General features: G+C 53.6%; 1 protein-coding gene across 1 annotated transcript in view; it reads right to left on the bottom strand.

The window, feature by feature from the left end:
• Window positions 1-303: 303 nt before the first annotated feature.
• The window catches only part of LOC139235683 (FH1/FH2 domain-containing protein 3), a 194,817-nt gene continuing 170,603 nt past the window's right edge, over window positions 304-24,517 (bottom strand). Inside the window, exons 6-11 of the mRNA XM_070866723.1 lie at window positions 23,888-24,078; window positions 18,503-18,677; window positions 13,382-13,562; window positions 12,418-12,442; window positions 9,163-9,285; window positions 304-439 (exon numbers count right to left, since the gene is read on the bottom strand). Coding sequence (XP_070722824.1) covers window positions 304-439; window positions 9,163-9,285; window positions 12,418-12,442; window positions 13,382-13,562; window positions 18,503-18,677; window positions 23,888-24,078 — 831 coding nt within the window. The remainder of the gene's footprint in view (window positions 440-9,162; window positions 9,286-12,417; window positions 12,443-13,381; window positions 13,563-18,502; window positions 18,678-23,887; window positions 24,079-24,517) is intronic.

Here is a 24,517-nt window from a genome sequence, read left to right as displayed (position 1 = left end):
TGGCTTCCACCAGTGAGCTGTCCGATACAGAGGCCCGCCAGTCCGTCGATGCTGATGTCCGCAGCACAGCGCGAATCGGTCCCATCGCCGAGGAGACCCCGAGCAGCGATTCACCTTGGCCAAACCCGCGAGAGACTGACATTCTGCCTCAACACCCGTCAAGCTTTGAAAGTCTCCTTTTTTTTAATTTTTTACAGAGGTCAACCGTGCCACAAACCCCTCCTCTTTCGGAGCCCCGCTCGATCGCACTCTTGTCACATAGACGGCATCGCCAGCACTTTGGGCAGAATCTAAAGAGTAGGGTCAACTTGATCCAGAAACCGGCCGGATCCACATGGGGCGCAGACGCTCTAAACCCTCCACACAAAAGCACTCGACAGCTCTCCGGCAGAGCGATCCAGTCCGTATGTCAAATCCGTGAACGTCCAGCTGAATTCTCCTGTGAGAATCATCACCAATAGGCTTTTATCGACACCAACACCTTGGCTGCCCGTGCTTGCAAACATCGCACCACCACACCTACGCCACGAATACGCAGTCTCCAGAGAGTACAACCGCGACACCAGCAAATTCTTGCCGATCCAGGCCGACTTGACCAAGACGCGCCCCCTCCCCTCCCCTCCCCCCCTCCTCCTCATAAATTGGTCAATGCACAAACTGGACTGGGGGAGGCTGTTTTCGAGATGTCCTCTACTTTGACCTCCTGGTTGACCCTGGCTTTTGAACAGTTTACCCCCCCCCACCCCCCCGCCTTCACCCTCTTGGCCCCACGAGGATTTTGGTGTGGATTTGTGGCGAGCGGGGTTGCAAGACTCGCATTTATACAGCCGCGGGCCACTCTGAAGCGCTTCACAGGCAACGAAATACCTTTCTGGGCTGTCATCACTGTCGGGATGTGGGAACCACGGCGGCCAATTTGCGCACAGCAAGCTCCCGCACACAGCAAGGTGATAATGACCAGATCATCTCTTTTTGTGATGTTGATTGAGGGATAACTTCCACCCCCCCCCCCTCCCCGACCCCTGCTCTTCCTCCAAATAGTGGCCATGGGACCTTTTTACATCCACTGGAGTGGAGCAGACGATGCCTCGTTTTAACGTCCCATCCCAAAGACAGTGCAGCGCTCCCTCAGTACAGGCACCGGGGAGTGTCGGCCGAGATTTTTGTGCTGGAGTTGGACTTGAACCCACAACCTTCTGACTTATGACCCACTTGTTAAACATTTTTATTATTGAACATTAAAAACATTTACAGTCTCGTGATCATTCCATTGTATCACACAAATCCATTCTGTCCCTCGACACAGTGTAAGATTAGGGTCACAGGTCACACACACACACACATACCCAAAGGCTCTCAGGAGTTTTATAAGGCATTTTATTTTAAGGATTGAGCGTTGTGTTTGGCGACATCAGGATGGACACAGTAGACATACGACCATGGTTTTTTGGACCAATATGTCGAGGAACCAACTAGGGAGCTGGCCATCCTAGACTGGGTTGATGTGTAATGAGAAGGGACTAATTAGCAATCTTGTGCGAGGCCCCTTGGGGAAGAGTGACCATAACATGGTAGAATTCTTTAATAAGATGGAGAGTGACATAGTTAATTCAGAAACTAGGGTCCTGAACTTAAGGAAAGGTAACTTCGATGGTTTGAGGTGAGAATTGGCTAGAATAGATTGGCAAATGATACTTAAAGGGTTGACGGTGGATAAGCAATGGCAAACATTTAAAGATCACATGGATGAACTTCAACAATTGTACATCCCTGTCTGGAGTAAAAATAAAACGGCGAAGGTGGCTCAACCGTGGCTAACAAGGGAAATTAAGGATAATGTTAAATCCAAGGAAGAGGCATATAAATTGGCCAGAAAAAGCAGCAAACCTGAGGACTGGGAGAAATTTAGAATTCAGCAGAGGAGGACAAAGCGTTTATTTTCCCCCTCCAAATTAGAGTATGAGAGGAAGCTTGCCAGGAACACAAAAACTGACTGCAAAAGCTTCTATAGATATGTGAAGAGAAAAAGATTAGTGAAGACAAACGTAGGTCCCATGCAGTTGGATTCAGGTGAATTTATAAGAAATGGCAGACCAATTGAACAAATACTTTGGTCTGTCTTCACGAAGGAAGACACAAATAACCTTCCGGAAGTACTAGGGGACCGAGGGTCTAGTGAGGAGGAGGAAATGAAGGAAATCCTTATTAGGCGTGAAATTGTGTTCGGGAAATTGATGGGATTGGAAACCGATAAATCCCCGGGGCCTGATAGTCTGCACCCCAGAATATTTAGGGAAGTGGCCCTAGAAATAGTGGATGCATTGGTGATCATTTTCCAACAGTCTATCGACTCTGGATCAGTTCCTATGGACTGGAGGGTAGCTAATGTAACACCACTTTTTAAAAAAGGAGGGAGAGAAAAAACGGGTAATTATAGACCGGTCAGCCTGACATCAGTCGTGGGGAAAATGTTGGAATCAATTATTAAAGATGAAATAGCAGCGCATTTGGAAAGCAGTGACAGGATCGGTCCAAGTCAGCATGGATTTGTGAAAGGGAAATCATGCTTGACAAATCTTCTGGAATTTTTTGAGGATGTAACTAATAGAGTGGACAAGGGAGAATCAGTGGATGTGGTGTATTTGGACTTTCAAAAGGCTTTTGACAAGGTCCCACGCAAGAGATTAATGTGCAAAATTAAAGCACATGGTATTGGGGGTAATGTACTGACGTGGATAGAGAACTGGTTGGCATTCAGGAAGCAGAGAGTTGGGATAAATGGGTCCTTTTCAGAATGGCAGGCAGTGACTAGTGGAGTGCCGCAGGGCTCAGTGCTGGGACCCCAGCTATTTACAATATACATTAATGGTTTAGATGAAGGAATTGAGTGTAATATCTCCAAGTTTGCAGATGACACTAAGCTGGGTGGCGGTGTGAGCTGTGAGGAGGATGCTAAGAGGCTGCAGGGTGACTTGGACAGGTTAGGTGAGTGGGCAAATGCATGGCAGATGCAGTATAATGTGGATAAATGTGTGGTTATCCACTTTGGTGGCAAAAACACAAAGTCAGAATATTATCTGAATGGTGGCAGATTAGGAAAAGGGGAGGTGCAACGAGACCTGTGTGTCATGGTACATCAGTCATTGAAAGTTGGCATACAGGTATAGCAGGCGGTGAAGAAGGCAAATGGTATGCTGGCCTTCATAGCGAGGGGATTTGAGTATAGGAGCAGGGAGGGCTTACTGCCGTTGTACAGGGCCTTGGTGAGGCCACACCTGGAATATTGTGTTCAGTTTTGGTCTCCTAATCTGAGGAAGGACATTCTTGCTATTGAGGGAGTACAGCGAAGGTTCACCAGACTGATTCCCGGGATGGCAGGACTGACATATGAGGAGAGACTGGGCCTTTATTCACTGAAGTTTAGAAGGATGAGAGGGGATCTCATAGAAATATATAAAATTCTGACGGGATTGGACAAGTTAGATGCAGGAAAAATGTTCCCGATGTTGGGGAAGTCCAGAACCAGGGGACACAGTCTAAGGATAAGGGGTAAGCCATTAAGGACCGAGATGAGGAGAAACTTCTTCACTCAGAGAGTTGTGAACCTGTGGAATTCCCTACCGCAGAGAATTGTTGAGGCCAGTTCATTGGATATATTCGAGAGGGAGTTAGATGTGACCTTTACGCCTAAAGGGATCAAGGGGTATGGAGAGAAAGCAGGAAAGGGGTACTGAGGGAACGATCAGCCATGATCTTATTGAATGGCGGTGCAAGCTCGAAGGGCCGAATGGCCTACTCCTGCACCTATTTTCTATGTTTCTATGATTCTAACTAGTTGGTACTCATCCCGATCGGACTGACGGCTGGTGGCACAAACAATTCTTACCTTCAGCGTCTGCCTTGAAACACCTTCTGGGTCTTTGTTATTCTCTTTTTACAGGTGGGCCCAGTGTAGGATATGGACAGGCCCGTTTAACCCATGGCATGACAAGTTCTTTGTCCCAACTCTCGGCTGAAACCCTCCTCTTCACATTTATCCTCCCGAGGTTGGAGTCAGGCATGCCATTCTTGGCCGTCAGATGTTTGGAGCTGCCCCGTTATCAGTTATTTATGTTCAGGCTGTTCCAAGTCACTTTAGCTATTGTACCATGAAATGAATCGTTCAATCCTAACACCAGTCTGAAGAGACTTTTTGGTCTCAAGTTATTTCTTCCAATTCACGATTTCTTCCAACAGCCATTCCTCCACCAATCTGAAGTTTAATTTGTCGCCCATAATATATATTAGTGGTGGGGGGGAGGGGAGAGCGAGAGTCCATTGGGCGGGGGGGAGGGGAGAGAGCATCTGTTGAAGGAGGGGGAGAGAGCGTACATTGAGGGGGGTGAGAGAGCATCCGTTGGGGGGGAAGGGGGAAGTGAGCGTTAATGGGGAGGGGGAGGGGAGAGAGAGCTTCCATTGGGGGGGGAGAGAGAGAGCATTCATTGGCGGTGGGAGGGGAGAGAGAGCGTCTGTGGGGGGGAGAAGGGGGCGTCTATCGGGGGGGGGGGGAAAGAGAGCATCCATTGTGGGGGGGGAGGGGAGAGAGAGCGTCTATTGGTGGGGGAGGGGAGAGAGAGTGTCTATTGGGGGGGAGGGGAGAGAGAGCGTCTATTGGGGGGAGGGGAGAGAGAGTGTCTATTGGGGGGGAGGGGAGAGAGAGCGTCTATTGGGGGGAGGGGAGAGAGAGTGTCTATTGGGGGGGAGGTGAGAGAGAGAGTGTCTATTGGGGGAGGGGAGAGAGAGTGTCTATTGGGGGGGAGGTGAGAGAGAGTGTCTATTGGGGGGAGGGGAGAGAGAGAGTGTCTATTGGGGGGAGGGGAGAGAGAGTGTCTATTGGGGGGGAGGTGAGAGAGAGTGTCTATTGGGGGGGAGGGAGAGAGAGCGTCTATTGGGGGAAGAGGAGAGAGAGTGTCTATTGGGGGGAGGGGAGAGAGCGTCTATTGGGGAGAGGGTAGAGAGAGTGTCTATTGGGGGGGAGGGGAGAGAGAGCGTCTATTGGGGGGAGGGGAGAGAGAGCGTCTATTGGGGGGCAGGGGAGAGAGAGCGTCTATTGGGGGGGAGGGGAGAGAGAGTGTCTATTGGGGGGAGGGGAGAGAGAGCGTCTATTGGGGGGCAGGGGAGAGAGAGCGTCTATTGGGGGGGAGGGGAGAGAGAGTGTCTATTGGGGGGGGAGGGGAGAGAGAGCGTCTATTGGGGGGAGGGGAGAGAGAGAGTGTCTATTGGGGGGGGAGAGAGTGTCTATTGGGGGGGAGGGGAGAGAGAGCGTCTATTGGGGGGGAGGGGAGAGAGAGCGTCTACTGGGGGGGGGAGGGGAGAGAGAGCGTCTATTGGGAGGGAGGGGAGAGAGAGCATCTATTGGAGGGGAGAGAGAACGTCTATTGGGGGGGGAGGGGAGATAGAGTGTCTATTTGGGGGGAGGGGGAGAGAGAGCGTCTATTGGGGGGGAGGGGAGAGAGAGCGTCTATTGGGGGGGGGGAGGGGGAGAGAGCGTCTATTGGGAGAGGGGAAAGAGAGCGTTCATTGAGGGGGGATGGGGAGAGAGTGTCCATTGAAGGGGGGGGGAGAGAGAGCGTCTATTGGGGGGGAGGGGAGAGAGAGCGTCTATTGGGGACGGGGGAGGGGAGAGAGAGCGTTCCTGCGGGGGGAAGGGGAGAGGGTGCGTCCATTGGGGGGGGCGGGAGAGGGAGTTTCTATTCGAGCTGACAATGAAAGAAAGGACATCTGCCTGAATAAGACAATGATGCTTTAATAATGAATACATTGTGTTTAATGAACCCACTGTTATGGTGGTAAATCTTTTAGTTGACCAGACAGTAACTCCAGCAGAAAGGGAAATGTCTCACACTGTCAGTTCCCCTCCCCAAAGGCACCCGAAGGCCTTCAGTACCTCATGTGTAGGGGGATCGGGGGTCTCCGAGACGTTCAGTCACAATCCCACAGATGTCAGCTTCACCCCATTGGCTCCTCAGCCACGCACATACACCAACTAGCTGATCCTGTGGGTCCTCTCATACTGGGCAGTATTACTATGGCAGTAACACGTCATCAGTACATAATGTATGAAGATCAGAAACAGGAGCAGGAGTCGGCCATTCGGCCCCTTGAGCCTGCTCCGCCATTCAATAAGATCATGGCTGATCCGATCATGGACTCAGCTCCACTTCCCCGCCCCGCTCCCCATAACCCTTCACTCCCTTATCGCTCAAAAATCTGTCTATCTCCACCTTAAATATATTCAATGACCCAGCCTCCACAGCTCTCTGGGGCAGAGAATTCCACAGATTCCCGACCCTCTGAGAGAAGAAATTCCTCCTCATCTCAGTTTTAAATGGGCGTCCCCTCATTCTGAGACTATGCCCCCTAGTTCTAGATTCCCTCACGAGGGGAAACATCCTCTCTACATCCACCTTGTCGAGCCCCCTCATTATCTTATACGTTTCAATAAGACCACCTCTCATTCTTCTAATGAGTATAGTCCCAACCTACTCAACCTTTCCTCATAAGACAACCCCCTCATCTCCGGAATCAACCGAGTGAACCTTCTCTGAACAGCCTCCAATTGCAAGCATATCCCTCCTTAAATACGGAGACCAAACCTGCACGCAGTACTCCAGGTGTGGCCTCGCCAATACCCTGTACAGTTGTAGCAGGACTTCTCTGCTTTTGTACTCCATCCCCCTTTGCAATAAAGGCCAGCGTTCCATTGGCCTTCCTGATCACTTGCTGGACCAGCCGATAGATGGGGTACAACTTCGCTGTCTCACAGTCCGTTCTGCGTGAGTGGTCTCCCGGCTGGTGACGGCTAACCCCAGCACAGACTGTGTGTGTGGGACTCAGTACCAATTGGGGCCCCGCCCGTTTCCACCCCCCCCCCCCCCCCAACCAGTGGGGGCTCACTCCGCACGGACTGGGCTCTCCCTGCTCCTGTGGGGCTCGGTATCACAGTGGGTGGGGCGGCTAAACAACGAGCGATTGGCCAAGGCGAGAAACTGGGGTCCCTCGCGAGCGAGAATCAGACGGGCGTGCGACGACAGTGGGATGATTGAAAAGCTCCGGGCGTTGCGATGACGGTATGACGGCTCCGCAGTCTGGAGAACAATTCACCTCGCCGAGGTGGGATTCGACACGCCTGCCCGTAATTGCAAAGGAGGAGGACATTCCGAGACGCGGAAAGCCGGTCGTTTGTGATCAACGGAGACCGCGGTTGGGCCAAATGGCCTCCTTCCGTGCTGTAAGTTTCTATGATCGGGTGAACAAAGTACCCCGTTGCCACGGGTACCAGCTTATCTGTAACCTCTGACCTTAATAAGCCAGGTATTTGCTGTCCTGCATTCTGATCTGCAGTTCATCCCACTATAGAGCAATTACACTCTGGCTGACCTCACCCAGTGTTGACTTAACAGCAGTTCTATGTTCCTAGCCTCAGGCGGAGACCAATCTGCTTTAGCATTACATGGTAGCATTTTCTGTCCCTTGTATTATCAGGATGACAATGACCAACCACATGGGAGGTCTACTAATGTATAATACAAAGCGTTACTTTTACAAAAATGATTACATAATAAATCTTAATACAGTACAGCAGTCACAACTATCCAAGACATGAATCTTATTCATGTATCACGGGAGGCAACACAAACCCCTCTCCCACACTCCTGTATCTGGGGAGGTCTCTCTAACCCCTCTCTCGCACTTCTGTATCTGGGGAGATCTCTCTAACCCCCTCTTTCACACTCCTGTATCTGGGGAGGTCCCTCTAACCCCCTCTCTCACGTTCCTGTATCTAGGGAGGCACCTCTAACCCCTCTCTCGCACTTCTATATCTGGGGAGGTCTCTCTAACCCCTCTCCCACACTCCTGTATCTGGGGAGGTCTCTCTAACCCCTCTCTCGCACTTCTGTATCTGGGGAGATCTCTCTAACCCCCTCTCTCACACTCCTGTATCTGGGGAGGTCCCTCTAACCCCCTCTCTCACACTCCTGTATCTGGGGAGGATCCTCTAACCCCTCTCTCACACTCCTGTATCTGGGGAGATCCCTCTAACCCTCTCTCACGTTCCTGTATCTGGGGAGGTCCCTCTAAAATCTCTCTCACACTCCTGTGTCTGGGGAGGTCCCTCTAACCCCTCTCTCACAGTCCTGTATCTGGGGAGGTCCCTCTAACCCCTATCTCACACTCCTGAATCTGAGGAGGTACCTCTAGCACACTCCTGTATCTGGGGAAACCCCTCTAACTCCTCTCTCGCACTTCTGTATCTGGGGAGGTCCCTCTAACCCCTCCCTCACGTTCCTGTATCTGGGGAGGTCCCTCTAAACTCTCTCTCGCACTCCTGTATCTGAGGAGGTCCCTCTAACCCCTCTCTCTCACTCCTATATCTGGGGTTGCCCCTCTAACCCCTCTCTCACACTCCTATATCTGGGGAGGTCCCTCTAACCCCTCTCCCATACTCCTGTATCTTGGGAGGTCCCTCTAACCCCTCGCTCACACACTCCTGTATCTGGGGAGGTCCCTCTAACCCCTCTCTCACACACTCCTGTATCTGCGGAGGTCCCTCTAACCCCTCTCTCACACACTCCTGTATCTGGGGAGGTCCCTCTAACCCGCCTCACACACTCCTGTATCTGCGGAGGTCCCTCTAACCCCTCTCTTACACACTCCTGTATCTGGGGAGGGCCCTCTAACCCCTCTCTCACACACTCCATATCTGGGGAGGTCCCTCTAACCCCTCTCTCACACACTCCTGTATCTGGGGAGGGCCCTCTAACCCCTCTCTCACACACTCCATATCTGGGGAGGTCCCTCTAACCCCTCTCTCACACACTCCTGTATCTGGGGAGGCCCCTCTAACCCCTCTCTCACACACTCCTGTATCTGGGGAGGCCCCTCTAACCCCTCTCTCACACTCCTGTATCTGGGGAGGCCCCTCTAACCCCTCTCTCACATACTCCTGTATCTGGGGAGGCCCCTCTAACCCCTCTCTCCATCTTCTACTCTCCATCATCCTTTCCATAAAGAACATAAGAAATACGGCCTCTCGCGCCTACTCCCCGGTTTAATATGATCGTGGCTGATCCGCTCATGGGCTCAGGTCCACTTCCCTGCCCGCTCCCCATAACCCCTTACTGCTTCAGGTAACCACACGTAATCTCCAAAACCCATCCCCGAGACCCTCCTCTCTTCCAAAGCCCGGCTTCCGTCAAGCCGTTGCTCAGAACACCGTCAACGTATCCGGACACATCATCACTCCTTTGGGGAAACGAAGAGCTTTGACGGGAGAGAAAGGGACGGAGAAAGGGGTCACCAGAGGCGGGGGGGGGGAGGGGGGTGAGATGGGTGGGGGAGAGGGGCAGGGAGGGAATCATTGAATCGTCTTTCAAATCTTACAAAAAACTCATGCTGGGAGAACTCGGGCTCTGCTGGCAAGGCCCCCTGGCCTTTGTTGGCCATTCCTGGTTTGCCCCCTTCCGAAGGTGCTGATGAGACAACTTCTCGAACCAGTTTGGCCACAAGCGAGCGACACTCTCGGCCACTTCAGAGGGCCGACTTTAGAGTCGAGCGTGTTGGTGCGGGGCAGGAGTCACCTATAGGCCCAGACCGGGTAAGGATGGCAGGTTTCCTCCCCTTAAAAGAAAGACGGACTTTGCATTTATATAGCACCTTTCACGACCACCGGACATCTCAACGCGCTTTGCAGCCAATGAAGTGCTTGTTCGGAGTGTAGTCACCGTTGTAATGTGTGGGAAACGGCAATTTACGCACAGCAAGATCCCACACACAGCAATGTGATAATGACCCAGATCATTTTTTTTTGTTGGTTATGTTGATTGAGGGGTAAATATTGGCTCCGGGGATAACTCCCCCCTCCCTCTTCTTCCAAATAGTGGCCGTGGGATCTTTTACGTCCACCTGAGAGAGCAGACGGGGCCCTCGGTTTAACGTCTCATCCGAAAGACGGCACCTCCGACAGTGCGGCACTCCCTCGGCACTGCACTGGGAGTGTCGGCCTGGATTTACGTGCTCAAGTCCCTGGAGTGGGACTTGAACCCACGGCCTTCTGACTCCGAGGCGAGGGTGCTGCCAGAATTCATTTTCTCAAAGGGGAATGGTCGCATAGTGGTAATGTTACGTGACCGGTAACCCAGAGACCTGGATTGATGATCCCAGTGGCAAGACTACACATCCCACCACGGCAGCTGGGGAACTTAAATTCAGTGAATTAAATAAATCGTGAATAAAAAGTTAGTAATCCGTAGTGGTCACCATGAAACTAGCGGATTGTCGTAAGAACTCACTAATGTCCTTTACAACAGCTGTGTATTTATATAGCGCCTTTAACGTGGTGAAACGTCCCAGGGTGCTTCACAGGAGTATTATGAGATAAAGATTTGACACCGAGCCACATAAGTAGAAGTTAGCGCAGGTGACCAAAAGCTGGGTCAAAGAGGCAGGTTTTAAGGAGCGTCTTGAAGGAGGAGAGAGAGGTAGAGAGGTGGAGAGGTTTAGGGAGGGAGTTCCAGAGCTTGGGGCCCAGGCAACAGAAGGCACGGCCACCGATGGTGGAGCGATTATAATCAGGGATGCTCAGGAGGGCAGAATTAGAGGAGCGCAGACATCTCGGGGGGGTTGTGGGGCTGGAGGAGATTACAGAGATAGGGAGAGGCGAGGGCCATGGAGGGATTTGAAAACAAGGATGAGAATTTTGAAATCGAGGCGTTGCTTAATCGGGAGCCAATGTAGGTCAGTGAGCACAGGGGGTGATGGGTGAGTGGGACTCGGTGCGAGTTAGGACACGGGGCAGTGAGCACAGGGGGTGATGGGTGAGTGGGACTCGGTGCGAGTTAGGATACGGGGGCAGTGAGCACAGGGGGTGATGGGTGAGCGGGACTCGGTGCGAGTTAGGATACGGGGGCAGTGAGCACAGGGGGTGATGGGTGAGAGGGACTCGGTGCGAGTTAGGATATGGGGGCAGTGAGCACAGGGGGTGATGGGTGAGCGGGACTCGGTGCGAGTTAGGACATGGGGCAGCGAGCACAGGGGGTGATGGGTGAGCGGGACTCGGTGCGAGTTAGGACACGGGGCAGTGAGCACAGGGGGTGATGGGTGAGCGGGACTCGGTGTGAGTTAGGACACGGGGGCAGCGAGCACAGGGGGTGATGGGTGAGCGGGACTTGGTGCGAGTTAGGACACGGGGTCAGCGAGCACAGGGGGTGATGGGTGAGCGGGACTCGGTGTGAGTTAGGACACGGGGTCAGCGAGCACAGGGGGTGATGGGTGAGCAGGACTTGGTGCGAGTTAGGACACGGGGTCAGCGAGCACAGGGGGTGATGGGTGAGCGGGACTCGGTGTGAGTTAGGACACGGGGTCAGCGAGCACAGGGGGTGATGGGTGAGCAGGACTTGGTGCGAGTTAGGACACGGGGTCAGCGAGCACAGCGGGTGATGGGTGAGCGGGACTTGGTGTGAGTTAGGACACGGTCAGTGAGCACAGGGGGTGATGGGTGAGCGGGACTCGGTGCAAGTTAAGACACGGGGTCAGCGAGCACAGGGGGTGATGGATGAGCGGGACTCGGTGCGAGTTAGGACACGGGGTCAGCGAGCACAGGGGGTGATGGGTGAGCGGGACTCGGTGCAAGTTAAGACACGGGGCAGTGAGCACAGGGGGTGATGGGTGAGCGGGACTCGGTGCGAGTTAGGACACGGGGGCAGCCAAGTTTTGGATCGCCTCCAATTTACGTTGGGTAGAATTAGCACAGGTGACCAAAAGCTTGGTCAAAGAGGCAGGCTTTAAGGAGCGTCTTGAAGGAGGAGAGAGAGGTAGAGAGGTGGAGAGGTTTAGGGAGGGAGTTCCAGAGCTTGGGGCCCAGGCAACAGAAGGCACGGCCACCGATGGTGGAGCGATTATAATCAGGGATGCTCAGGGAGGAAGGAAATTTGCCGTCCTTTGCCGGTCTGGCCTATATGTGACTCCAGACCCACAGCAACGTAGTTGACTTTTAACTGCCCCTCTGAAATGGCCTAGCGAGCCACTCGAGGAAAATTAGGGATGGCCAATAAATGCTGGTCTCGCCACATCCCGTGAATCAATCGTTAAAAAAAATATCACGGGGCGGAGGGATTCGAACTCTCGACCTTGGCATTACGAATCCACGAACAGGACCACTAACGTCATCACCGACCCACAGAATTGGGAAATCCCCCGTCCCAGCTGGGATGGCCCACTTCTGCAGGCGGGGTGGGGGTGGGGGGAACGGGATTGGAGAACAACATTCCCTTGAGATAGCTGTGCTGCTGCTTTGCTGCTCCATCTTGGTCCTTCTTGTCCCTCGCTCACTCTCCAGGTGCTCTTTCGTTCTCCCTCTCCCTCCTGTCGCCTGGTTACCATGGTAACTTCTTCTGGGGCAAGCCTTTGTGGAAAGAAGCATGTACAGCTTAGTAACATAGCAACAGTAGGAGGCCATTCAGCCCCTCGGGCCTGTTACACAGGAACAGGAGGAGGCCATTCAGCCCCTCGGGCCTGTTACACAGGAACAGGAGGAGGCCATTCAGCCCCTCGGGCCTGTTACACAGGAACAGGAGGAGGCCATTCAGCCCCTCGAGCCTGTTACACAGGAACAGGAGGAGGCCCATTTAGCCCCTCGAGCCTGTTACACAGGAACAGGAGGAGGCCATTCAGCCCCTCGAGCCTGTTACACAGGAACAGGAGGAGGCCATTCAGCCCCTCGAGCCTGTTATACAGGAACAGGAGGAGGCCATTCAGCCCCTCGGGCCTGTTACACAGGAACAGGAGGAGGCCATTCAGCCCCTCGGGCCTGTTACATAGGAACAGGAGGGGGCCCATTCAGCCCCTCGGGCCTGTTACACAGGAACAGGAGGAGGCCATTCAGCCCCTCGAGCCTGTTACACAGGAACAGGAGGAGGCCATTCAGCCCCTCGAGCCTGTTACACAGGAACAGGAGGCGGCCCATTCAGCCCCTCGGGCCTGTTACACAGGAACAGGAGGCGGCCCATTCAGCCCCTCGGGCCTGTTACATAGGAACAGGAGGAGGCCATTCAGCCCCTCGAGCCTGTTACACAGGAACAGGAGGAGGCCATTCAGCCCCTCCAGCCTGCTCTGCCATTCAATCACATCATCAATCCCGTTTACCCTCTCCCCCACCCCGTCCACTCCGCTGGTGTCTGTGTTCCGATCGGCCTCTCTCCGAGGCCCCTCCCCGGGGCCCCTCCCCGGGGCCTCTCTCCGAGGCCCCTCCCCGGGGCCCCTCCCCGGGGCCACTCTCCGGGGTCACTCCCCGGGGTCACTGATTCCTCTTTCCCCGGGGTCACCGTCCCAAATCCCCTCTCACCCTTGCTCTCGGGTTTCTTGCTCCGTGTCCGAGGCAGGCTGGAGTCATATTTCCGTGTCCTCTCCGGGGTGTTCAGGACTTCCTTCATCTGCTCGTGTTGGCTGGTCACGTCGGGATACATGCTCCTGATCACCGCAGCGATACTCAGCGGGGATTCAACGCTCGAATCCCGCTGACAATCCTGGGAATACCGGGAGAGAGAGGCGTTAATCTCTCGGTGACAGTGTCATCCATAATCATCAGCTGAGCAGGGCAGGTACAGCACGGGGTTAGATACAGAGTAAAGCTCCCTCTACACTGTCCCATCAAACACTCCCAGGGCAGGTACAGCACAGGGTTAGATACAGAGTAAAGCTCCCTCTACACTGTCCCATCAAACACTCCCAGGACAGGTACAGAGGGTTAGATACAGAGTAAAGCTCCCTCTACACTGTCCCATCAAACACTCCCAGGGCAGGTACAGGGGGTTAGATACAGAGTAAAGCTCCCTCTACACTGTCCCATCAAACACTCCCAGGGCAGGTACAGCACGGGGTTAGACACAGAGTAAAGCTCCCTCTACACTGTCCCATCAAACACTCCCAGGGCAGGTACAGCACGGGGTTAGATACAGAGTAAAGCTCCCTCTACACTGTCCCATCAAACACTCCCAGGGCAGGTACAGCACGGGGTTAGATACAGAGTAAAGCTCCCTCGACACTGTCCCATCAAACACTCCCAGGGCAGGTACAGCACGGGGTTAGATACAGAGTAAAGCTCCCTCTACACTGTCCCATCAAACACTCCCAGGGCAGGTAGAGCACGGGGTTAGATACAGAGTAAAGCTCCCCCTACACTGTCCCATCAAACACTCCCAGGGCAGGTACAGGGGGTTAGATACAGAGTAAAGCTCCCTCTACACTGTCCCATCAAACACTCCCAGGGCAGGTACAGGGGGTTAGATACAGAGTAAAGTTCCCTCTACACTGTCCCATCAAACACTCCCAGGGGAGGTACAGCACGGGGTTAGATACAGAGTAAAGCTCCCTCTACACTGTCCCATCAAACACTCCCAGGGCAGGTACAGGGGGTTAGATACAGAGTAAAGCTCCCTCTACACTGACCAGCACTCTAATCGGGCAGTGAGTAGGGAGTGGGTATGCTGAAAAGCAGTCCACTTTCCCCGGGCAGGGCCTGATTAAGATTTTAAAGCTCTGTTTTATGCCTGCAGCCAGGCAGATGGAAAGGCAGGATTGACCTTCGGCTGATAGGCCTGCTACACTAGGCCACAGAGAGAGGGGGGATCGGGGGAGGGGGGTACTGAATCAGGACTGGTGGAGGATTGGTGGGAGCTGGAGGAGGATAGGGTTTGAGGGGCTGTGAATCCAGGCATGGAATGTGAATCAGGGGGAGGGGAGGGAGGGAAAGTAATTTTGAATTGGGGTCGGAGGAGGATCGAAAGGGTGGACATCGGCCCAGGAGGTTTGGGGGAGCGGTTGGGGGCTAGAGGAAGATCGGGGCCAGAGTGCCGGAGGGGGGGGGGGTGGGGGGAGGGGGGAGAATTGTGGGGAGGTTGCAGGCCAGAGGAGGAATCGTAAACCTTGGGGAGGAGGGCGGGAGGGGGCCTGATCAGAAGCCTCAGGGTGGATGGTGGAGTTCGTTAGGGAGGTCAGAGGTCCCCTCGGGGCTGAACGTAGGCCTTGGGCCATGGGGTGGTGGGGCGGGGAGTGGGGGAGACTGGGGGCGTCATGGTGGGGAGGTCGGGGGGAGATTGGAGACCTCGTGGTGGGGAGGCCGGGGGGATATTGGATGGGTTGGGGGGTTCGGGGGAGATCGGATGGGTTGGGGGTGTCGGGGAGGAGATCGGATGGGTTGGGGGGGTCGGGGGGGAGATCGGATGGGTTGGGGGGGTCGGGGGGGAGATCGGATGGGTTGGGGGGGTCGGGGGGGAGATCGGATGGGTTGGGGGGGTCAGGGGGGAGATCGGATGGGTTGGGGGGGTCGGGGGACGATCGGATGGGTTGGGGGGGTTTGGGGGAGATTGGATGGGTTGGGAGGGTTCGGGGGATATTGGATGGGTTGGGGGTTGGGGGACGATCGGAGACCTTGTGGGGGGGGGTCGGGGGAGATTGGAGACCTTGTGAGGGGGGTGGTCGGGGGAGTTTGGAGTCTTTGTGGGGGGGTGAGGTCGGGGGAGATCGGAGACCTTGTAGTGGGGCGTCGGGGGGAGATCGGATGGGTTGGGAGGGTTTGGGGGAGATCGGATGGGTTGGGGGGTTTGGGGGAGATCGGATGGGTTGGGGGGGTTTGGGGGAGATCGGGGGGGTTGGGGGGGTTCGGGGGATATTGGATGGGTTGGGGGTCGGGGGAGATCGGATGGGTTGGGAGGGTTTGGGGGAGATCGGATGGGTTGGGGGGTTTGGGGGAGATCGGATGGGTTGGGGGGGTTTGGGGGAGATCGGATGGGTTGGGGGGGTTCGGGGGAGATCGGATGGGTTGGGGGGTTTGGGGGAGATCGGATGGGTTGGGGGGGTTTGGGGGAGATCGGATGGGTTGGGGGGGTTCGGGGGATATTGGATGGGTTGGGGGTCGGGGGACGATCGGAGACCTTGTGGGGGGGGAGGTCGGAGGGATATTGGATGGGTTGGGGGGGGTCGGGGGATATTGGATGGGTTGGGGGGTTCGGGGGAGATCGGATGGGTTGGGGGGTTCGGGGGAGATCGGATGGGTTGGGGGGGTTCGGGGGATATTGGATGGGTTGGGGGGGTTCGGGGGAGATCGGATGGGTTGGGGGGGTTGGGGGGGAGATCGGATGGGTTGGGGGGGGTTGGGGGAATGATCGGTTGGGTTAGGGGGGTTTGGGGGAGATCGGAGACCTTGTGGGGGGGAGATCGGGGGGGATATTGGATGGGTTGGGGGGGGGTTCGGGGGAGATTTGATGGTTTGGGTGGTTCGGGGGAACGATCGGTTGAGCTGGGGGGTTCGGGGGAGATTGGATGGGTTGGGGAGGGTCGGGGGGACGATCGGATGGGTTGGGGGAACGATTGGTTGGGTTAGGGGGGTTCGGGGGAGATCGGAGACCTTGTGGGGGGGAGGTCGGGGGGGATATTGGATGGGTTGGGGGGGTTCGGGGGAGATCGGATGGGTTGGAGGGGTCGGGAGAATGATCGGTTGGGTTGGGGGGGTTCGGGGGAGATTGGAGACCTTGTGGAGGGGTGAGGTCGGGGGGATATTGGATGGGTTGGGGGGGTTTGGGAGAGATTGGATGGGTTGGGGGGGTTGGGGGGGAGATCGGATGGGTTGGGGGGGTTCGGGGGAGATCGGATGGGTTGGGGGGGGTTCGGGGGAGATCGGATGGGTTGGGGGGGTTCGGGGGAGATCGGATGTGTTGGGGGGGTTCGGGGGAGATCGGAGACCTTGTGGAGGGGAGATCGGGGGGATATTCGATGGGTTGGGGGCTGTGGGATCACGGTGGGCGAGGCAGGGTCTCTGGAACCACCGGGTAAGTGGAAAGGCACCAATCGCCTGGATCCAGCAGTACTCGCCTCCCTTTATCTGGCAGGTTTCCCGAGGCCTGGAAAACCCGACCAGCCTGAGTTAAATTCGGCGGATCAGCATGAGGCACACCAGCCTCATTATAATATTTAAAGTGCCAGCTCCCCCTCCCTCCCACGGACATGGGTGGGATGCTGGGACTCCATTTTGTATCACTTTAACTCCCACCCAACCTCACACCAACTGTTTTTTGGGGTTAAAATTCAGCCCTTCTCTCTTTGTCTCTCTCGGTGTCAGCCGTGGCTCAGTGGGCAGCACCCTCGCTTCTGAGTCAGAAGGTTGTGGGTTCAAGTCCCACTCCAGGGGCTCGAGCACATAAATCTAGGCCGACACTCCCAGTGCAGTACTGAGGGAGTGCCGCACTGTCGGAGGTGCCGTCTTTCGGACGAGACGTTAAACCGAGCTCTCATCTACCCCCCTCAGGTGGATGTAAAAGATCCCATGACTACTATTTTGAAGAAGAGCAGGGGAGTTACTCCCAGTGTCCTGGGTCAAATAGTTATCCCTTAATCACTAAAACTGATGATCTGGGTCATTATCACATTGCTGTTTGTGGGAGCTTGCTGTGCGCAAATTGGCGTTTCCCACATTACATAAGAACATAAGAAATAGGAGCAGGAGTCGGCCATTCGGCCCCTTGAGCCTGCTCCACCATTCAATAAGATCATGGCTGATCTGATCATGGACTCAGCTCCACTTCCCCGTAACTCTTTACTCCCTTATCGCTCAAAAATATGTCTATCTCCACCTTAAATATATTCAATGGCCCAGCCTCCACAGCTCTCTGGGGCAGAGAATTCCACAGATTTACAACCCTCTGAGAGAAGAAATTCCTCCTCATCTCAGTTTTAAATGGGCAGCCCCTTATTCTGAGACTATGCCCCCTAGTTCTCGTCTCCCCCACGAGGGGAAACATCCTCTCTGCATCTACCTTGTCGAGCCCCCTCATTATCTTTTATGTTTCAATAAGGTCACCTCTCATTCTTCTGAACTCCAATGAGTAGAGGCCCAACCTACTCAACTTTTCCTCATAAGTCAACCCCCTCATCTCCGGAATCAACCGAGTGAACCTTCTCTGAACAGCCTCCAATGCAAGTATATCCTTCCTTAAATACGGAGACCAAAACTGTACGCAGTACTCCAGGTGTGGCCTCACCAATACCCTGTACAGTTGTAGCAGGACTTCTCTGCTTTTATGCTCCATCCCCCTTTGCAATAAAGGCCAACGTTCCATTGGCCTTCCTGATCACTTGTTGTACCTGCGTACTAACTTTTTTGTGTTTCATGCACAAGGACCCCCAGGTCGCTCTGTACTGCAGCACTTTGCAATGTTTCTCCATTTAAGTTGTAATTTGCTTGTCGATTATTTCTGCCAAAGCGGATAACCTCACGTTTTCCCACATTATGCTCCATCTGCCAACAGCGGCTACACTCCAAAAGTGCTTCATTGGCTGTAAAGCACTTTGAGACGTCCGGTGGTCGTGAGAGGCGCTATATAAATGCAAGTCCTTCTTTCCGTCGTTCTCTCACCACTCCCCCTGCCCCGCACCGCCCCGCCCCCCCACTCGGCCACACACCGGGACTGACCTGTGACTCCAGTCTCTCCTCCGCCCTCTCCTGCCTCTCCCTCTGTTGCAGGATCTGAGCTCGGGCTGTGTGGTACTCCAGGGCAAAGTCGCTGACCAGCTTGCAGAACCTGCCCACTGTCATCTTGCCGATGCTGGCCCTTGGGTAGCCAAAGTACAGGAGGAAAGCGTTGAACCTGCAACGGGAAGGAGCAGCACAAAATCCCAGCAGTCCGGCCATTGACGACCCTCTGACCTTTCACCCCCGTAAGCACACAAGAACAGAAGAAATAGGAGTAGGTCATTCGGCCCTTCGAGCCTGCTCCGCCATTCAATACGATCATGGCTGATCCGATCATGGACTCAGCTCCACTTCCCCGCCCGCTCCCCATAACCCTTCACTCCCTTATCGCTCAAAAATCTGTCTATCTCCACCTTAAATATATTCAATGACCCAGCCCCCACAGCTCTCTGGGGCAGAGAATTCCACAGATTTACAACCCTCCGAGAGAAGAAATTCCTCCTCATCTCAGTTTTAAATGGGCGGCCCCTTATTCTGAGTTCACGCCCCCTAGTTCTAGTCTCCCCCATCAGTGGAAACATCCTCTCTGCATCCACCTTGTCCAGCCCCCTCATTATCTTATATGTTTCGATAAGATCACCTCTCATTCTTCTGAATTCCAATGAGTAGAGGTCCAACCTACTCAACCTATCCCCATCAGTCAACCCCCTCATCCCCGGAATCAACCGAGTGAACCTTCTCTGAACAGCCCCCCAATGCAAGTGTATCCCTCCTTAAATACGGAGACCAAAACTGCACGCAGTACTCCAGGTGTGGCCTCACCAATACCCTGTACAGTTGTAGCAGGACTTCTCTGCTTTTATACTCTATCCCCCAGGCACCAGGGGTTACCAGGGGTTACATCCAGCCCCAGACAGAGGTCGATCTCCTTCTCCGCAACTGTTACTCCAGTTCACACACTCAGAAGGTAATTACAGCCACTCAGCCCATCTTAATTCATTAGTGTGGGAAACGCAGCAGGAAATTTGCGCACAGCAAGCTCCCACAAACAGCAATGTGATAATCACCAGATAATCTGTTTTGGTGATGGGGATTGAAGAATAAATATTGGGCCCAGGACACTGGGGATAACTCTCCTGCCCCTCTTCGAAATAGTGGCCGTGGGATCTTTTACGCCCACCCGAGAGAGCAGACGGGGCCCTCATTTAACGTCTCATCAGAAAGACGGCACCTCCGACAGTGCGGCGCTCCCTCAGTACTGCAACTGCACTTGCGCTCAAGTCCCTGGAGTGGGATTGAACCCACAACCTTTCTAACTCAGAGGCGAGGGTGCTGCCCACTGAGACACGGCTGGCACTCTCTGGGTCCTTCATTTGGCAGACCTGCAGACCCTACATCCCTCCGCAGTGCCACATCCCAACTGCTCCAATAATAACAGAACATAAGAATTAGGAGCAGGAGTCGGCCATTCGGCCCCTCGAGCCTGCTCCACCATTCAATAAGATCACGGCTGACCTTCGACCTCAACTCCACTTTCCTGCACTGTCCCCATATCCCTCGATTCCCTCAATATCCAAAAATCTATCGATCTTGGCCTTGAATATACTCAAAGACTGAACCTCCACTGCCCTCTGGGGCAGAGAATTGCAAAGATTCACCACCCTCTGAGTGAAGAAGTTTCTCCTCATCTCAGTCCTAAATGGCCGGCCCCTTATCCTGAGACTGTGTGACCCCTGGTTCTAGACTCCCCAGCCCGGGGGGAACACCCTCCCTGTATCTACCCTGTCAAGCCCTGTCAGAATTTTGTATGTTTCAATGAGATCACCTCTCATTCTTCTAAACTCCAGAGAATATCGGCCCAGTCTGCTCAATCTCTCCTCATAGGACAATCCCCCCATCCCAGGAATCAGTCTGGTGAACCTTCGCTGCACTCCCTCTATGGCAAGTATATCCTTCCTTAGGTAAGGAGACCCAAACTGTACACAATACTCCAGGTGTGGTCTCACCAGGGCCCGATATAATCGCAGTAAGACATCTTTACTCTTAGATTCAAATCCTCCTGTAATAAAGGCCAACAAACTATTTGCTTTCACCTCTAGTTCCCTACCCGTTCTCATTGCACAATTCTAGATCTAAAATAGCCTGCTCGACATGCTGATCTAGAAAACTATCTTGGGTACAATCCATGAATTCATCCTCCATACTATATTTCCACTTCAGGCACCTGGGTTTCAATCCAGCCACAGACAGAGGGGGCTGAGGGTCCCTGGTGGGGTCCTGGGTGGAGGGAGGCCTTCCTCAGAACCCCAGTTGTACTAGCCCCTTCTCTGCAATTATAACCTCTCGTTCACAAGGTAATTACAGCCACTCAGCCCATCTTATAACATAACGTAAGAAATAGGAGCAGGAGTCGGCCATTCGGCCCCTCGAGCCTGCTCCGCCATTCAATACGATCACGGCTGATCTGATCATGGACTCAGCTCCACTTCCCCGGCCGCTCCCCGTAACCCTTCACTCCCTTATCGCTCAAAAATCTGTCTATCTCCGCCTTAAATGTATTCAATGACCCAGCCCCCACAGCTCTCTGGGGGCAGAGAATTCCACAGATTTACAACCCTCTGAGAGAAGAAATTCCTCCTCATCTCAGTTTTAAATGGGCGGCCCCTTACTCTGAGATTATGTCCCCTAGTTCTAGTCTCCCCCCACGAGGGGAAACATCCTCACCTTGTCGAGCCCCCTCATTATCTTATACGTTTCGATAAGATCACCTCCCATTCTTCTGAACTCCAATGTGTATAGGTCCAGCCTACTCAACCTATCTTCATAAGTCAACCCCCTCATCTCCGGAATCAACCGAGTGAACCTTCCCTGGACAGCCTCCAATGCAAATATATCCCTCCTTAAATACGGAGACCAAAACTGCACACAGTACTCCAGGTGTGGCCTTGTCAAGACCTTAATTCATCCGTCCATGGACAGGCTGCAGACCCTATGCCCCTGCCCAATGCCACATCAGTAATGTGTACACCTCTGAGTATGCTCACAGGTTGGTCGAGCTGTTGAGGTGGAAGTGCCTTAGCCAGTCACGTGATGTTCACAAGACAGGGGAAGGAACCACCACTCCCTGGGTCTGGGCCTACAAGGGAGGAAACTTACCACCACTCCCTGGTCTGGGCCTACAACCTTTCACAACCACCGAACGTGCTTTACAGCCAATAAAGTACTTTAGGAGTGTATTCACTGTTGTAATGTGGGAAACACGGCAGCACAGCAAGCTCCCACAAACAATAAAGTGATAATGAGCAGATAATCTGTTTGTTATGTTGATTGAGGGATAAATATTGGCCCCAGGACACCGGGGATAACTCCCCCTGCTCTTCTTCGAAATAGTGGCCATGGGATCTTTTACGATTACATGAGAGAGCAGACGGGGCCTCGGTTTAACGTCTCATCTGAAAGACGGCACCTCCGACAGTGCGGCGCTCCCTCAGCACTGCACTGGGAGTGTCAGTCTGGATTTATGTGCTCGAGTCCCTGGAGTGGGACTTGAACCCACAACCTTCTGACTCAGAGGCAAGAGAGAGATACCCACTGAAGGAATGGGCAATAAATGAGGCCTTGCCAAGATCCTAAGAACAAATAATTTTTTTTAAATCACTTTAACAAAGCTGTACCCTTCAAAGCACCCCAGGAGTCAGCCACTCCTGAACAGCCACATCTCTGACTTAGCAGGTTGTGGGTTCGAGCCTTACTCCAGTGACTTGAACCCTAAAATCTTGGGCTGACACTCTCCAGTCCCGGTGCTGAGGGAATGCTGCACTGTCGGAGGTGCCGTCTTTCAGATCAAGTGTCGAAGTAAGGGCCCCCGTCTTGCCTCTCGGGTGGACGTAAAAGAACCCCACAGCCACTATCTCGAAGAACAGCAGGGGAGTTCTCTCCAGTGTCCTGGGTCCAACATTTATCTCTCAACTAATTCCACCACATATCGATAATCTGCTCATTTATCACATTGTTGTTTGTGGGATCTTGCTGTGTGCAAATTGGCTGTCGTGTTTCCTCCGTTACAGCACGCCAAGAGTTCTTCATTGGTTGTAACAAGCTTTGGGACCGAGTGTAATGTAGTCAAGTTTGTTGATGATACCAAAATTGTGAGCAGGACACAAACAATCTGCAAAGGGATATAGACAGGTTCAGTGAGTGGGCAAAAATGTGGCAGATGGAGTATAATGTGGGAAAATGTGAGGTTATCCACTTTGGTAGAAATAATAGAAAAGCAAATTATAATTTAAATGGAGAAAAATAGCAAAGTGCTGGGGTACAGAGGGACCTGGGGGGTCCTTGTACATGAAACACAAAAAAGTTAGGATGCAGGTACAGCAAGTGATCAGGAAGGCCAATGGCTTTTATTGCAAGGGGGATGGAGTATAAAAGCAGAGAAGTCCTGCTACAACTGTACAGGGTATTGGTGAGGCCACACCTGGAGTACTGCGTGCAGTTTTGGTCTCCGTATTTAAGGAGGGATATATTTGCATTGGAGGCTGTTCAGAGAAGGTTCACTCGGTTGATTCCGGAGATGAGGGGGTTGACATATGTGGAAAGGTTGAGTAGGTTGGGCCTCTACTCATTGGAGTTCAGAAGAATGAGAGATCTTATCGAAACGTATAAGATAATGAGGGGGCTCGACAAGGTGGATGCAGAGAGGATATTTCAACTGATGGGGGAGACTAGAACTAGGGGGCATAGTCTTAGAATAAGGGGCCGCCCATTTAAAACTGAGATGAGGAGGAATTTCTTCTCTCAGAGGGTTGTAAATCTGTGGAATTCTCTGCCCCAGAGAGCTGTGGAGACTGGGTCATTGAATGTATTTAAGGTGGAGATAGACAGATTTTTGAGCGATAAGGGAGTGAAGGGTTATGGGGAGCGGGCGGGGAAGTGGAGCTGAGTCCATGATCGGATCAGCCCTGATCGTATTGAATGGCGGAACAGGCTCGAGGGGCCGAATGGCCGACTCCTGCTCCTATTTCTGACGTTCTGATGGGGCGGCCTGAGATGGTGAAAGGCACTGTGTAAATGTCGGCTCTTTCTTTCTCTCTAAGATCAGCTCTGAGTGACCTGGGATCATTCTCGTGAATCTATGGACACCTTCCAAACCCCCACCGCGCCCCCCCCCACCCTCGCTCTCCCCCCTCCCCCGCCTACCCGCCACCCTGCCGGGGGAAAAAAAAAAGAAACTGGGCTTGAAAACACTTCAAACAACAGACGGGCTTTTAAACTGGCTCCAACCTGTCGCCAACTTGCCCAAGCCTCAGCCCATGTGACCCGGCCGCCAACGCCCACTGTGCGAAAGGGGGCGGGGGGTGGGGGTTTCCTCCCTCTCTCTCGTACCTGTTCCTTATCCGCCTGTGGACTGCTTTCAGGATGATGATGCGCTGAGCGCACTCCTTCAGGAAGGCCGGGGTCTTGCTTTTGAAGACCGGGTTGCTGTCTCTCTTGGCGATGGCCTTGAGGTGGTCCCATGATGCCTTGCAGCTGTTCTCCAGCAGAGTCAGGTCGGTGTGGAGCTGGGCAAAGTCAACCTGAGCGACACCAAAGGGGAAAGGTTTATCTCCATTGGTCTCGCGCGATCCTTAAGAACATCAGAAACAGGAGCAGGAGTCGGCCATTCGGCCCCTCGAGCCTGCTCCGCCATTCAATACGATCGTGGCTGATCTGATCATGGACTCAGCTCCACTTCCCCGCCCGCTCCCCATAACCCTTCACTCCCTTATCGCTCAAAAATCTGTCTATCTCCACCTTAAATATATTCAATGACCCAGCCTCCACAGCTCTCTGGGGCAGAGAATTCCACAGATTTACAACCCTCTGAGAGAAGAAATTCCTCCTCATCTCAGTTTGAAATGGGCGGCCCCTTATTCTGAGACTATGTCCCCTGGTTTTAGATTCCCCCACGAGGGGAAAATCCTCTCTGCATCTACCCTGTCGAGCCCCCTCATTATCGTTTCGCTAAGGTCACCT

This window comes from Pristiophorus japonicus, chromosome 23 (genome assembly GCF_044704955.1).
Source record: "Pristiophorus japonicus isolate sPriJap1 chromosome 23, sPriJap1.hap1, whole genome shotgun sequence".
In the NCBI taxonomy this organism is placed as follows: domain Eukaryota; kingdom Metazoa; phylum Chordata; class Chondrichthyes; family Pristiophoridae; genus Pristiophorus; species Pristiophorus japonicus.
The sequence above is the reverse complement of the archived record's forward strand: the minus strand, read 5'-3'. Positions and strand labels throughout refer to the sequence as shown.